We start from the raw sequence: 15,509 nt of genomic DNA on the forward strand, positions 1-15,509 counted from the left end.
ATTGCTTATGAAATTAGAATTTTGGTAGGACTTGGATGCGAATTGGGGAATATGCTCATCAGGAGGGGAGATTCCCAGCGTCATGCGCATCTTCTTCCCCTTTCTCCTTCCTCCCAACTCAACTGAATTAACTCCCCTTCCTTTCCTCACCTCCACCAATCCCACCCAGGTTCTCTCTCTCTCTCTCTCTCTCTCTCTCTCTCTCTCTCTCTCTCTCTCTCTGTGTTTTGGTTGTACAATTTTCTGTGATTTTTCTAATGTGAATGTTGGTGTCTTGCCTGCTTTGTAATTAATGGGTTTCTTTTGGTTCTGGGGAGAATTTTATTATTTACTTTCTGGAGAAAATCAGGTAATGGATTTTGGTCCGGGGTCGGGATTATATCATGCACACAACCTGTTTAATAAAATGTCGCTTCGAAATCTCAAGTGCTTCTGGGCCGTCCGGTTATGTTGATTCAAAATTGCACCTTTAACCACATTTGCTCAAACTAATTCCTGCTCGATTGAATCGATCCATTTGTCTTGCATGTAGCACTACAACACACAAATTCTGGGCCGGCCGGTTATCTGGTCTTGTGGGTGATTTCGGGTTTTTACTAGTTCTTTATGACCCTACTTAAGTTACATTGAGGTTTCTACCTGGCTAGCTAATACAGTTCATTTTGTAACAACGGTAACATCATTTCCTATGACCAGGCTCTTACTTTGATTGCTTAAAAGATGCAATGCAGCAGTACAACTTAGAAAAATACACGGGTCCGGGATAGCTTGTAGTACACATGTTTAGATTAATTTCCAGGGTAAATTTGGCGATACGGTTTAAAAAGATTCGAGCTTTTCTTTTCGATGCACGCTTTATTTGTAGCTTCAGTGGTTGCTCAACGTTATGATTTGTTCTGCTCTTAATTTGTGGAAGTACTGCTGCTGTTTTGTAGTGGTGCACTTTTAGGCAGTATATTGGCTCGCAGCCAGCACGCTTCTTCCAACATTTGCCAGCAAGTGATTGCTGGCAAAAGGTATTTCAATTATGAGTCCCAAAAGTACATTGAACCCGAGCAGAGCCCTACAGGGCATGCATGGGGTGCATGTGGTGTCCAGTTCTCGGTTTGAGTCAGAAGAGACTACTCAAAATGACCTTTCTCACTCAACTTATGGAACCTCACCTATTGGAGCAAATCAGCAGCTTTTTATGCAGTGAGTGAGAAACCTAATTAATGAGACTTGTTTTTCAACATATGCTATTATTATTTTGGATTATGAATAGTTCCCATCAACGAGACAAGACTAAGCGATATTTATTTAAGATAATTGTGATGAATTTCTGCAGTCTTGATGTCATGCTACATTCAAATATTTATTTTACTTTGTCTACTTGTTTTCAGGCGAGTGTGGCAGCAAAGACCGCCATGCTTGAAACTCATCCAGGGCTGCTGCATTCAAGGTATTTTAGATACAATAGCATTTTTTTTAATCTTCATCTGGTTTGCAATCCAATTTCTTGCATGGCAAACAAATATTTGCTTACATATTTTCCCATTTTATCAGGTGATCAGAGTGTTGCAGAAACAGTCGTGAATGTGCTCACTTCACTTCCTTTTATAGTTCTTGGAATCCATGCCCCGAGGTAATACTTTTTTGGAAGTCAGTTGATAGACATAAACGTAATCTTACTGATGCATCAGGTTTATTAAATTTATCCTCCTTGGGGAAGCAGGAAGAATCTAAATACCAAGCTATATGCTAATTCATTAATCGGAGTTGGAGTCGCCTCAAGTTTATATCATTCTTCAAGAGGAAAACTAAGGAAATATTTAAGATGGGCCGACTATACGATGATAGCCACAACAACAGTAGTAAGTCAGATAAAAATCCTTAAATAAGCAATAGTTGGCCGCACTCTTTATTATCAGCATCCGTGAGCTTTTTCTGGACGATGGCAAATTGCTTGAGTCAATATTAAACTCATAAAAATATTGTAATGGCAATACTTCCCTCAAACTTGAATGTATGGAATCATGTATCATATATAGAATTGTTAGAGCTTAAGAGGGATTTTCCACTTAGAAATCATTGCTCAATTCAAGCACTAAAAGTTAATGCTTCTCCACCTCCTGCTCTCTGAACATTTACCTGGATTTTATTTATCTGAAGAAGTGCTAGGATTAATTTGTACATACTCAAAACTCATCTTTGGCATGTTTATATGGATTATGCCCTGCCAGTTGCCAATGTGTCATTTCTTGTACGAATTATTAGTTGTATCTGTATATTTTGTTTCTGTAAAGTTTCTCAGTTGCTCACTTAGGCATATAATCGGAAATGGATCAACTCAAATTTTTGCAGTGTCTATCAAGAGCCCTCAGAAATGAAAACCCAAAACTGCTGACGGCAGCTTCCGCATTATTTTTACCTTTCCAGCCTCTGATGGTTTCTGCCGTTCACACGGGATTAATGGAGGTAACTTTTAAGATTTAACCACCGTTCTTTATCAATTTTATGACTAGTGACATCCTTGTTGGAAATGGTGCGTGATCAGCTAGTAATAGGTAAAATCATCCGACCATGATATTTATGATTTGAAAAATCTACGGTTTTAATGCATTTACAGAGTCTAGTATCTACAACTCTGCGTTGTGGATGAAGCTTGACAAATCTGGAAACATGTTTTACGGAAGTAGGCTGTTAAATATCACGAATTTCAGACTTAAAGCTTGGAACTTTCCGGTAATTGTATGGAAAAGGACCATGTTAGTAATTAGTCATAGCCATAGGTAACCTGAAAAGTTTTATGTTAAACTCCTCTCACTTTCTGCTAAAACTGTTTCCACTTTTCTCATCACCCGTTATTTCTTGTTTTCAGGTGGCATTTGCCAAGAGAGCATTGAAAGATCCAGAGCTAAGAACGGCCCACAATGTACATAAGATGTCATCACTATTGGGAGGTGTTCTGTTCATTGCCGATGACATGTTTCCTCAGACTCCGTTCCTTCATGCTGCGTGGCACCTTGCTGCAGCCGTCGGTGTTGGCACCTGCAATAAGCTTCTGGAGTAGCCATCATTCAAACAGATAGAAGACCTGGCTAGCAGGCTAGATGCAATTCTACAACCAAATTTGTCGATCCAACCTTATTATTTTGCAGAATGCCACCGGAATTATTATTTAGTTAATATCTAGGTAAAATCATAGGCGCAGGGACAAGGTACGAGGTACGAGGTACGAGGGACAAGGTTTAGGGTTGTCTGAGAAAGTCGGAACAATAGTAACTGAAATGTTCCGATTGACATGTAAATAAGATAATAGCATTATTATTGTTGCTGGTGGATATTCTGTGTAATTGAAAAATAGTGGCAAACAATTTCAGTACTAAAAGGGAGTATGAGATCACTTAATATTTTGTGTCATTTACTGAACAAACAGTGACTTGAGCGTTAAAGTGTTTTACAAGTTCCCTTCCTCCCTCAACGACGACAAGGGAATATGTGTGTCGTGCTTCTCAACATGTCTACAAGATTATTGTTGGAGGATTTGAATTTTTCCGCTCCAATATAAAAGCGTATAAGAGCGAAAATAAGTGTGCAGAAATCATTTTCTAAAGAAAAGAGAGGCCAATAGCAAGAGAAGATTATAAATTACGATGATATATGGCTCATCCAAAGAAACAAATGTCTCAGCGTTCATCGACTTTCTTGTCGACAACCCCTTGTAGATGTAGATGTTCTCGGGAACTTCGAATACCGAATACCTCGATCAGATGGCCTGCTTGAGATCTAGAGATCAAGTTTTAAGTCAGAAGATACGTACAGAGGCTCTGGCTCCACTTTTCTCCTGATCCTGCAGGTTAAACATAAAACCATGCACATTCTTCAGAAAAATTCAGTTCAGACTTCAGAGGTCGGAGACGCTCAAGAAAACGCCGAAAATTATTCCAAATCCAGAAGGGACATTTAAGTTACAATCCTAGACACCGCACAAGCCCTACGCCTAAGGTGGTACTCGGGAGATTCTCTCATTCGTACCACTAGCAACCGGTAAAGCTCAGTAATTCTACAAAGAGAGACGTAATTACCAGTTATCTTGAGACCATCTGCAGCCATCGGTATCCACCACGTGCAAGCTGTACGCGTGCCTTGATTTTGAGGACTGGTTCTCGAAACTGCAGTTGAAGCATTTGACAGGAAAACGGCAAAATTAAGCTCTTTAGAACCACCCGACTACGAATAAATATTTAAAGGATCAACAGAAAGAGTTTATTTGAACTGACCTTTGATGAATAAGATCACCGTGAATAACAACTAAAGACCCAGCTTTCACTTCGATGGGAACAAAATCCTTTTGATCATACTCAGGGGAAGGCCGATCAAAGGTCACACCGTCTTCACCTCTAATGAACCGTCTCACAAGCCCATCTGTTAAACAACATAAAGACCGATTACAAGAAAGAATTACTAGGCAAAACAATTTCGAAGCCTTTCCGGCTCAGATGCAGAAAATTAAAATAGGCAAAGATATCATTTAGGGAAGAAATAAAATAGAAAGAAGATGTGGAGGAGAATGCTACTCTTTTGAGATCCAGGAATAGCCCGTAGGCAGCCATTCGTTATTGTTGCATCTTCTAAAGCCAGCCACAGCCCTGTGCAAGTTGGTGGATCGGTATAAAGAAATGAGTTATCCTGATGTGGCACTACCTCACCTCCGATTCCTGGTTGCTGCCAACAATATTCTTGCAGATTAGTTTATGCATACTTGAAGAAAAACAACCAGTATAAACATATAACATAACCAATCTCTCAAACACAAACTATGTTCCGAAACTATGTCAACTTAAAATCATGCAATCAAGGTTTAGAGCCTTCAAATCATAATATTGCTAATTCACAACTCTGTGGACACAAGAGATCCCATTGTAGACCTAGTCCCAACAAAATAACAAAAAACTTGTTCTAAGCGGGGTGAGGCAGGTATTTCGATAAAGACTTGCCCCTCTCTCCCTAATTATGTGTGTGCATACCTGTCTAAAAACTGTTGTATTTTTATATGCAAGTGTTTTCATATAAGTGTAGAAATGTCGATCAAGTGTTCCCCATCTGCAACCACGAACACCAGTCTATAGGTACAAGCCTCCATGCCAATTGTAAATTGTATCTAGTTATTCCAAATGCACTGTTTCTAATATTTTTAGGGTTCTTTCAACCAGGTAGCCTTATTTCATCCAAATGGACCTTAAGTCTTCATCAATAAAAACTAAAAAAGCCGCAGAACTAAGCATTAAACACGAGCGAAGATGTAATACCTTGAAAATGTACATAGACTGAATGACAATGGGCCTTTTGTAACCCAAGGAGATGAACAAGCCTGAAACTTTCTCAGAAAAGGTGAACCCTTTAAATACTGGATCGAGCTCATGTAATGCTGCACCAACAGACCACACGTTTTACACTCTCAGTTCGAGTTAAAAACGCAGAGACAAAAACCACAATCCATTTCTACAACTTTTATGATAAAGATAAAACTAAAGGGTTTGTGGAAGTGGTTCAGAGCTTACCATGGCCAACTTTGTTAATCGAAAGTTCCTTCGGCTGTCGCAGTTCTCCATCACTCCCAAAAGCTTTCTCTGCCAAAATTAACAAGTCCCAACATGTTAAGATGTGCTAATTAAGTGTTCAATTTCACTATTGGAACAAATTCAAGTCACTTAAAATTCAAAGTTTTTTAACAAAGAAATGGAATAAAAACATACAAACAGGAATCCAAGTAGGGGCTCCTTTGGAAGTGTATTTAAAATGACATAAAGCGGTTTTACTGAAATTGATTATGGGTTCCAAAAGCACAAGTGTTTTTTTGGAAAAAAACGCAAGATATGTACTTGTTGCAGGAAGCAATTCAAGTGCTTTTCGAAAGTCCAATTAAATGATTTAGCGGTTATCGAAAACTGATTACTGAAACATAAATCATACCTTCGAAGAAAAACGAAATTTTGTCAACGCTATCATAGAAGTAATTGTCAGTAGACTGCTGCTGCAAGATATAATTAAAAGGGAAGATTTAATTACAGAGAAACATACACAATTAGCTAAAAATTATGATAAAAACATGATAAATTAATCAAAAAGAAAAAAGAAACAGAAACCTGGTTGGTGGTGGAGAAAATAGAGGCGGTGGACGAGCAGTCAAAGTCCTGGAGCAATTGGTCCATTCGGTTCCTCATGGCCTCGATGTCCTCCGCGCTCGCAAACGATTCCATCACAAGATAACCTGCGTGACCATAAAAACAATTTAACAACAGACATGATTCAAGTCAAAAACATAAGACCAGTGTTTTCTTAGGACAATACGAGGTAAATAGGAGCTCAATTAAGGTTTGGTTTGGTTGCGTTACCTTGGGAGTGGAAGGTCTGGAGCTGGTCAGGACTGAGATTTCCGACGATTCCCATGGCTTCTAAGGGGGCAAGAAAACAGGTCGTCAAACGTTGGAAGTTTTTGGAGGCGTTTCGGAGGTGACGGTAATCTCCTCCGGTCCTCTGTGCTCTTTTATATATATATGAAAACGTGTAATCTTGGATGAGTTCCATATATTCACGCGGGAGTAAACCGCCGTTTACTATTACCCCAGTTGAAACTGAGCCACTCCACTAATTTGTTTTTGATAAATTAACCCAATGAATAATATGAAATTAGCCATTAACCTCTTGTTGTCGGATTCAATGAAATTTCATTCATTTTGCCGTTAAATATTGGCACGTGATCAACACGTAATTTATTTTTGAGGGTAAAGTCGTGCCAATATTTAACAACAAAATGGATGAAATTTTACCGAAACTGACAATGAGAGGTTAATTGGTTAATATCAAATAGTTTAGAAAGTTAATTTACCAAAAAATTAATTCAGGAGTCAATTCAACTAGAGTAATAATTCAAAGAGTCAAACGAGAGGTATACCCATTCTCGCAGGGTCTGTCAAATTTACTCGTATCTTCTGATAAGATCAAAAGTCAAATTTAATTGCGGCTAGTCTCGTTGTGATATTAAGAGTTTGTTCAAATTTTGTTTGTAAATATCTCATCATTTGTAAAAAAAATTAAAAAAAAAATAAAATTATCAACAAAAATTCGACGAGAAAAAAAGTAAAAATTGACGAATTGCATCTCCGATTGGGTTTATACCGTTGGACCCTCACCAATTTTGGGTCAGGCCAGCGAAATAAATCCCCACCAACGGAAAAACTGGATCAAATCACGTTCTGCCTTTTGAAAGTGGTGTAATGGACAAAATCTCCACATGCCCACGATCCGTATACCATTCCCAAAAAACGCTTCATGAAACGACACTGTGACAGGAAAGTCAATCACGTATTGTTACATGCTTCATAACTTTCCGCTTTATGAAACCACAGAAGAAAAGAAAACGAAACACACTACAATTTTAAAAAATTTGAGGCCAACTGTAATTACATTGAAGCTCCCTGTATCACAAAATGTACATACTGATGGAGTTTAAAACGTATCCTGGGAGCGTCCGTAACGAAGGTAAAACTTCGATGGAAGGGGATAGAGGTCAGGAAATGATACACATATGAAACACCGAAAGAACCGTAAGAAAAGAAAAAAAGAATCGAAATAAAACGAATGCCCTGATCTTGGATAAATGTACAAAAATTATCCTACCTGATCCTGTTTGCAATTGCAGATCAAACTCTTAACTAACCTACAAACACGGCCAAACCAGGGTGTGAAAGGAATGTGATTTGTCAGTGCACAGCTTGTTAAATACAGCAGCTGCAGATATGAAACAATGCTCCGTCAGACACCCGGGAAACTCTTGTGATGGAACGATTCGTGTCTCGCTATCTTGTCTTCTGACATCGTATACAAATTATGCAACTTCCTCACCGTACGATCCCGGGTAAAGAATTAGGCAATTGTGACCTCCAACAAATTCCTTGTATCTCCCAAAAATTGGTGTATGCCCTCTCCGCATCCGGACAGGGGGAAAAAAATGAAAAAATGGCAACACAAATGTGGGGGGGGGTCAGCAGTAAGGTGTGCTCACATAATCGAAGGCATCTTCAAGCAAAATCATGTAGCTGATGCTGCTCTTGAATCTTCTGTCTTGTTTGAGCGGCACATACAATCCGGGCATGGGAAGGTATATATAGAGTCATTAGGCCTCTTGATCTCATAGCCCTTTGAATCACTATGGGACCTCATGCCCAGCAAGTGACGCTTGAAAGTCTTCCATCTGAGGAATAAACAACAAAGCCAAGAAATGTTTACTATGGTGTCCAAGACATTTTTGTTCATATAACTCAAATGCATGACAGTCCATAATGTATTTTCATCTATACTTAACCCACTGCGTCGACTAGAACCTCCTGCCTACTGCCGCAACATCCATAAAAGGCATTGACACAAATATCAGCAAATGTAACCAAACTTCTAGCCATTCAGTACATACAAAGACGCATTTTTAATGAAACTAAACTAAGATTCACCCTCAAAGAAACTAAACTAGCAGCAGTAGTCATGTATACATACCCAATTTGTGGATTATCAAAGAGTAATGCTAGCTTCCGCTTGTCCGGCCTGATAGTCTTTGAGTGTCCACCATACATGTATCTTCTGTGTCCGATCAAAAAATGGGGAAAGTTCCCTCCTTGAGTTGTCACAAATACTTCACTATGAAGACAAACAGTGTAATCTATCGCAGCCATCCTGGAAGAATAATTCTAGTAGCAGTAACTCAAAGTCAGAACAATTGTGTTATACCGTACCACAGAGACAGTAGAACCAAACAGAATTAAACGATTTGGACCTTGAATGGAGCAAGCTCCTCTTCTGACGCTAGCATCTCTTTTGTCTGCAAATTAGGAAACATTTCCAGTAATGGGGCCATTGACTTCTCAGCATTATATATCTTTCCGGATGCCAAATATATAAATGTGTTCTTCTCAAAACCCATTCCCCTCAGCATCAAGCCAACCTGATTAGATGACACATAAAAAGAAATAATCAACTATCCATATCAAGAAATACAAAAGAAACTTGAAAAAGTCATAAAATCTTTCCGAAGTAATAACAAATTCAACAAAGAAAAAAGACAGTTGCAATTGTCTTTGAAAACATCAATTTAGGGGACCCCAGCTGGCAGATGGCATCATAGCACAGTGGTATAGTCTGCCTTGCAATGCAAGTGCCTCCTATTCTGGGTTCCAATACAGGAATGACACAACGGATAAGGGAGGGGCGGCTAACCCCCTGTTATGTTGCTCAACTCGAATGTGAAATTTACATTGCTCAATAGGAATTCATGCAAAACTTTTTTTTTTCCGTTAGTCAAGACTCAAGAAGAAGTTCAGTTTGTAATTAAACACACCAGAAAGAACTACCCAAAAGCAAAAGTTATACCTCTAAGGGAGAAAGGGGACATTTGCCATTGACCCTGATTGCTCCAGGACGTATAACCCTACCAGGTTTGGTAAATTTCCCTTTCCAACCTCTTTCCCTTGCTGCTTTCATATCTTCATTTTCTTGCTCTCCACCATCAAAAACACAACAAGAGAACGCAACCATGTCCTGCAAATAGGATATCAGCAATTCCACTTGTGAAAGAAAAATAATACCTTCTTCATGAGGTTATGAAAAAGTCAATTACAATGCCACACTTCTAGTTTATCAGGACAAACCTCCTCAAACCGAAGATGAACAGAAATATATTTTCCACCATAATTTGTGCTGCGTTCTTTCATTCTTACAACCAAAACTTCTCCCAAAGTTAATATAGGACTTGAAAACTTTAAAGCTTCATAATTTGCCAAGCATCTTAACCGTTGGACAGCAGGAGGAGAATCAAATGATAAACGATTTGCAAAAGGAGAAATCCGTATAACCCTGTTTCATCCACCAATATAACCATAAGGATCATTTTATATAAGCATCGCTTGAATCTTGCCACACCCATTCACAAAATTGATGAAGGATGAATATATCAGATCATCAAAAAATAGATGGAAATATAAGCATCCCTAGAATATGCAATAGATAAAAAAAAATTAAAATTTTCAATTCCTGCACAAAGTGCATAACAGTCCATATTAGCTCAATGCCCCAGAACAAAAACCTTTTTAAGTATTTAATACCAAAAAGTTAAACAGAACATATAGTTACTGGATCTCATTTAAAATAGTGATAAAACAACATATAAAGAATGAATTTATGACTGATGGCCACTAATAAAGTTAATACCAAGTACACAAGTTTATTGTGCCTCAACCCAAGAAACCTCATCCACCATGCAGAAATTTGTTAGATAAAAAACACATAGCAGAAAAAGTGTCCAACCCAAAAACATCATATTCATGTGGGGTGATAGGTCAAGGTTGAAATTTACCACCTCTACCTGCACACAAATATAGGACTCGCACCTAAGGCCTCAGCATGTCTCATTTGATGCAAAGTTTTCATTTTTAGCACAACATTTAGCAGGACAACATAATGAGAAAGTATCTTTAAATAAATAAAGGCAATATGAAGATTAAGAATTTCTGACTCACTTTTCTTCAAGTAGCCTTGGGAGAACAACATCCTCATAGTACAGAATGGGAGACCATGCTTTAATTCTGAAGTTGTAAACATTGGTCATATTGTGATCAAATCGTTCCATTAAATATTCAGGAATCTTGTCAACCACACGTACATCATTTTCCAACATACTGATGAAGTAATCTTCGTCGTAAATTTCACTGAAATTACTGGACAAAAGTAATAAAAAAGAGAAGGCAATCAGATTCCAGTCTATATGAGAATGAAACAGTCGATACTAGATTCATATTTTTGTTCAACAGAAAACTCCTGATAAATCTATGAGGTAATAAGCAAGGTCAGGCCAACCCGATAACTAAAAAAATGCTGTATTTCACCTTATATCATTTTATTCCTTTTATCTCATAATGTAACTTTACACTTTCAACCCTCCTTCAGTTCTGTTTTTAAGCTGAAGTGTTAAACTGAGCCAAGTTGTATGGAAAACATGCCAAACTTCACACACTGTTTCTTCTCAGATTCACACTCTGTTTCTTATGTACCTCAGAATTTTGGCATGTCGTCCATACAAAAGCATGGATATTTGTTGTAAGGCACCCTGATCATACAAGCGCAACAACAAAGAGAAAGTTTTGACAAACCTTGGATCTCTCCAGATGCTATGAAAATGAAATTTGGGAATTACAAGTGTCGCATTAAGATAGCCTGCAACAGCAACTGCATTGCATATCTAGAAAGCATCAACAACAACCATCCATCAAGGAGTCAAGAAAGTTGTTACAAGAATGATCTTCCTTACGCAATAGGCAAAGCACAAACTTAAACATGAAAAGAAACGCTCAACAAGACAGGAGTCAAACTTACTGAAGTCCTCTGCTGATTTAGACCACCATTTGCCTCAACGTATATATAACCATTTGACTCGGCTAAACCTACAAGTATAAACAGTGAAACCACATTAAAAATGTACAGAAATACATAAATGTGCCAAACTAAATAGAAAAGAAAACAAAGCCATTGCTACAGTAGGGGAAAATGTCAAAAAGGAGGGCTGTGAACGCATAGAAATTCAAAAAGTGTACCAGCAGCAATCAGTGTATAAAATTGCAAGAACTAGTTGAGATAACTCATACCTCCAGAGGATTTGTTTACACACGGTCTCCACTCGCCACTTTTATAGGAATGTTTCCAAACAGTTGAAATCTACAGAGAACCTGATGGGGTCAGTAAGTAGCACTGCATACGAGGAACCTAGAATTCTAAGTCATAAGCACATCGAGAGAATCCAAGATCTCTAAGAATAGCCTACAGAACCTAGTAGGTTAACAAAGGGAACATTCAAAAAGATCAACAAGAAATCTTCTTCAAAGCCCACTTCTACACTGCTTCCCATGTAATAGGGGCATTATCTCTAAGTTTTTTCTATTCCCAGCATTTTCTCTTGATGGTGATTTACTTATTGTTGTACAATCCAAGGTTAAGATAACTAAATAGCACGAAATGCGATCATAATAAGTTCAAATTCAACTTCCCGGCATTTTCTCTTGATGATGATCTACTTATTTGTTGTATAACCCAAGTTTAAGATGACTAAATAGCACGAAATGCAATCGTAATAAGTTTGATTACAAATAGTTCGCCGGAGGATTACAGCTACTAGCTTGATTATCTATGGCAAGTTGGCAACTTAGAGATTGACTGTTCAAATCCATAGTCCATTTGCACAAGATTTCAAATCCCTAGAATAAATCATAAGCAGTGTGGCCGATTAATTACTAATCACTAAGCAACTTGGAACGCCCAGCAATCCTATCCAATGTGATCAATGATTTGAATTTCCTCAATAAATTATGTTGAACAATAAACAAAGCAAACAAAAAAAGCAGATTCATTGAAATTCGAATTCATGTATGTTGAATAAGATCTCAAACTGTAAATCAGGAAGGAAGGAAGCAAGGAAGGAAGAGATGAGACGCACCGCATCGGCGGAGGAGTTATCAGCATCCATTTCGGGGCGGAGCTTGGCGTAGAGTTGGGGGCTGCGGTAGACGGAGCCGGGGGCGAGACGATGCGAGATAACGGGAACGACCTCGAAAGAGACGGAGCCCATGTAGAGGAGCATGCCGGCGATGTAGAGGAGAGGGGCGAAAAGGAAGAAGCCCTGGCGGCGGATAAGAACGGAAAGGAGGTGCCAGACGATGCGCTGGATTAGGGTCCGACCCGGCTGGTTGAACCGGCCACCTGGTTTGGAGCGGCCGTGTCGGAGCCGGGGCGAGCGGAGCGGCGAAGGCGGCGGCGATGGGCTGTTGTGTCCGCTACTCGGTAGCCGGTTGTATGGGTGCATTGGAATTTCTGTACTGCTCTCTCTCTCTCTGTGCTACGTCATGTGGCCTTCTCTCTCTCTCTGGCTGTGTGTTTCTTGTGAATTGGGTTTTCTGAGAAAATTTTGAGAAAAAGTGGACGCAGAAGAAATTTAGAGAGAGAAAGAAGAGAGAGAGAGAGAGAGAGAGAGAAGTGTTTGTATTGTATAGATTCGAACAAAAGAATCAGTTGGGCGTGCACGTGCTCGGCGCTTCTCCTCCCAGGGTTCTTCATTTCTTCAATTTTCTTTTTCTTTTTCTGATTTGAATTTTCTTTTTCTTTTTCCAAATAATTACGTCAAAGATTTGTCAAATATCTGGATACATTTTATTATAAATAAATTCGTATCCAACTCGTAGTGAATTCAATTGGATTTTCATTAATTCTTTGTAGTTCTATATGTATTTAATTAGAATTTTAAAAGAGTTTTTAAAAATTTAGATGTATTTAATTAGAAATTAAAAAAGAGAATGAATTCATATGAATTAGAGAAATTTGCAGTATATTTTTTTTGGATGTGATATCCACACACACTATTTTTTACTTCTCACACACCTTTTGTTGATCTCTGTCATTTGATAACGCTAGTTATTTGGGTTAGGAAAATTGAGAGTAGGATTATGCTACTTATTCTATACCTTATCTCTAATCCTAACGGGTAACTTTATATAAGAGGATTTTATTTTTGTATATAAAGGTTTATTCGATCCTTTGTGAGAGGGAGACTGCTAAGTAATAATAATTAATTGCAGAATATTGATATCTTGGCCCTCGGTACAAGTAATTGAACTACCATCTCAATTTCTCAATCGTATTTTTCTTATTTAATTGGGTTAAAATATGATATTCCTTGGTTGTTGGAGAAGAATTTAGATAGATGCGTATACCATCACAATAATGTTGTGGTTCAATAACATAATATTATGTAGAATAAAATTAAAAATTAACATGGTGTTATTAAATTAGCATGGGTTTAAATAAAATTTCTCAAAACACTTAAATGCTTCGTGCAAAAAGCACATTGTATGAAGTATTTCAAGTGATTTTTGATCCAAAATATATTCTCTAAAAATGCTTTTATTCATTTTAAAAGTACTTTCAAACAATCTCTAAGTGTCTTGAAATTTGGAATATTTTCTTATTTTAATTGGATATTAGCATTATCAGTGACCACTAACCACGTCGAGCATGTTTCCTTTTGTTTTTTAACAAATTGGCTGTATTTGTATCACTCCATCCATCACGATTCGTTCAAGTTTGGCAACCATGTGGACATTTTAATTGAAATTATTCTTCTTTTGTTTTTCTATCAGTGATGGTTTTTTATTTAATTTAATTTAATCGATCAGAGTGACTACGTGGCTGCATTACTGTCCCAGTTCTTTATTTTTATTTTAGTTTTTTTTATTGAAATTGTGGTATTTTAGCTCGACAAGAACTTGAGTCATTTTCATTCGTAATTAGTTTGTATTGTTGTAAGTGGTTGTACATGAAAGATTTCAAATTTGATTAATACTTGATAACGAGTTCAATACGTAATCGTTATATATTGACTAGTTATATCAATTCATGCAGTTTTTTAATATGCCGAACTAAGTTAAAATAAACTAATTGTAATTTGTTTGTTTTGATTCAATAATTGCAGTACACTTTTTTTTGTTTGAGTACATTGATATTGGGAGTTCGGTTAAGCTACACAATGGACAGCCTAATTTGATATCGAATTCGTCATCTACGAAATTCGAACCTAAGACCTCTCACTTCCAAATAAAGACTTTTTACAAACGATAAGATATGTACAATGATTGTTTTATAACTATTTTGTGAATCCATGCATCTTTTTCGTAATAACTTACAACTTAGTATCAAACTCTCTACGAGCATATATATATTTTCTTTATCCATATAAATTGAACTTAAGCATATTCCAACTGGGTTGAGAATCAATACCGCTAGACCAACTAGTCACTTCCTGTAACAACTTACATGTCATACAAAAGACGAATGCTAAGACCAATTGTTCATATGCAGCGCAAAAGTTAACTCATTAGCGAGATACGCAAGATAAACAAGTTAGTTGTTGTGTTTTAACTATTTGCACCGGAACATAGCATGCACTATAGCTTTAGACCATTGAATCCTTTAGATTTTTGACCAAACATAAAGAACAAAAATGATTTAGTCTCCCAACTCACCGATGAATACCATACACAAAAACATAATAAAATTTTGTCGGAACCCAAAGTCATAAAATTGGGGAATATTAATCCGAATAAGGTAATCTCAACATGGACCCACTAAATCGTCTTCATCGCCAGCTTTCGATTGGGAAAGCTGAAGTTACGATCTGGAATGTTTACTCATGTGGCCACCTTCTAAGAGCAGATGTAACAATTTTCAGTTATATTTTAATATAAAGAGCAAAAATGATTTAGTTAGACTTGACACACAAGACATCTTTGTTGTGTTTGTGTCATTGTGTAAAAGTCTTTTAATCTAACGGGTCGTATCAGAGCACCCGAATGATCTTAACGGATTTAAAAATCCAGAAAGAATACCATTTTTAAAAGTCCCTTTAACATTTCTCCTTTCATTAAGCACTACATGTTATA

General features: G+C 37.5%; 3 protein-coding genes across 3 annotated transcripts; 1 reads left to right on the top strand and 2 right to left on the bottom strand.

Annotated features, from left to right (window-relative positions):
* LOC126596629 (uncharacterized) lies at positions 1-3,390 on the top strand. The gene is made up of 7 exons (XM_050263281.1): positions 1-169; positions 936-1,194; positions 1,383-1,441; positions 1,546-1,624; positions 1,715-1,853; positions 2,344-2,457; positions 2,861-3,390. The coding sequence occupies exons 2-7, from the start codon at positions 1,028-1,030 to the stop codon at positions 3,050-3,052; spliced, it is 750 nt and encodes a 249-aa protein (XP_050119238.1). The 5' UTR covers positions 1-169; positions 936-1,027; the 3' UTR covers positions 3,053-3,390.
* Positions 3,383-6,515, bottom strand: LOC126596628 (phytanoyl-CoA dioxygenase-like). The gene is made up of 9 exons (XM_050263280.1): positions 6,378-6,515; positions 6,129-6,253; positions 5,956-6,016; positions 5,544-5,612; positions 5,292-5,410; positions 4,560-4,707; positions 4,263-4,407; positions 4,068-4,154; positions 3,383-3,832 (listed from the first exon to the last, which is right to left on the bottom strand). The coding sequence occupies exons 1-9, from the start codon at positions 6,430-6,432 to the stop codon at positions 3,769-3,771; spliced, it is 873 nt and encodes a 290-aa protein (XP_050119237.1). The 5' UTR covers positions 6,433-6,515; the 3' UTR covers positions 3,383-3,768.
* An 883-nt stretch (positions 6,516-7,398) lies between these two features.
* Positions 7,399-13,088, bottom strand: LOC126597320 (protein ESMERALDA 1-like). Its single transcript, XM_050264105.1, has 10 exons — positions 12,515-13,088; positions 11,670-11,739; positions 11,401-11,468; positions 11,178-11,266; positions 10,548-10,745; positions 9,681-9,885; positions 9,403-9,570; positions 8,810-8,977; positions 8,533-8,723; positions 7,399-8,236 (listed from the first exon to the last, which is right to left on the bottom strand). The coding sequence occupies exons 1-10, from the start codon at positions 12,878-12,880 to the stop codon at positions 8,074-8,076; spliced, it is 1,686 nt and encodes a 561-aa protein (XP_050120062.1). The 5' UTR covers positions 12,881-13,088; the 3' UTR covers positions 7,399-8,073.
* Positions 13,089-15,509: the final 2,421 nt, after the last annotated feature.

This window comes from Malus sylvestris, chromosome 13 (assembly GCF_916048215.2).
Source record: "Malus sylvestris chromosome 13, drMalSylv7.2, whole genome shotgun sequence".
Classification (NCBI taxonomy): Eukaryota; Viridiplantae; Streptophyta; class Magnoliopsida; order Rosales; family Rosaceae; genus Malus; species Malus sylvestris.

Excerpts from the sequence above, each read along its gene's own strand:
- LOC126596629 (XM_050263281.1), top strand. The coding sequence starts at position 1,028 with ATGAGTCCCAAAAGTACATTGAACCCGAGCAGAGCCCTACAGGGCATG. Across the intron at positions 1,442-1,545 it reads CCAGGGCTGCTGCATTCAAG|GTGATCAGAGTGTTGCAGAA; the intron begins GTATTTTAGATA and ends CCATTTTATCAG. Across the intron at positions 2,458-2,860 it reads TTCACACGGGATTAATGGAG|GTGGCATTTGCCAAGAGAGC; the intron begins GTAACTTTTAAG and ends TCTTGTTTTCAG.
- LOC126596628 (XM_050263280.1), bottom strand. The coding sequence starts at position 6,432 with ATGGGAATCGTCGGAAATCTCAGTCCTGACCAGCTCCAGACCTTCCAC. Across the intron at positions 6,254-6,377 it reads CCAGACCTTCCACTCCCAAG|GTTATCTTGTGATGGAATCG; the intron begins GTAACGCAACCA and ends ATGGTCACGCAG. Across the intron at positions 4,708-5,291 it reads AGTCTATGTACATTTTCAAG|CAACCAGGAATCGGAGGTGA; the intron begins GTATTACATCTT and ends TATTGTTGGCAG.
- LOC126597320 (XM_050264105.1), bottom strand. The coding sequence starts at position 12,880 with ATGCACCCATACAACCGGCTACCGAGTAGCGGACACAACAGCCCATCG. Across the intron at positions 11,267-11,400 it reads TAAATCAGCAGAGGACTTCA|ATATGCAATGCAGTTGCTGT; the intron begins GTAAGTTTGACT and ends GATGCTTTCTAG. Across the intron at positions 8,237-8,532 it reads TTTGATAATCCACAAATTGG|ATGGAAGACTTTCAAGCGTC; the intron begins GTATGTATACAT and ends TTTATTCCTCAG.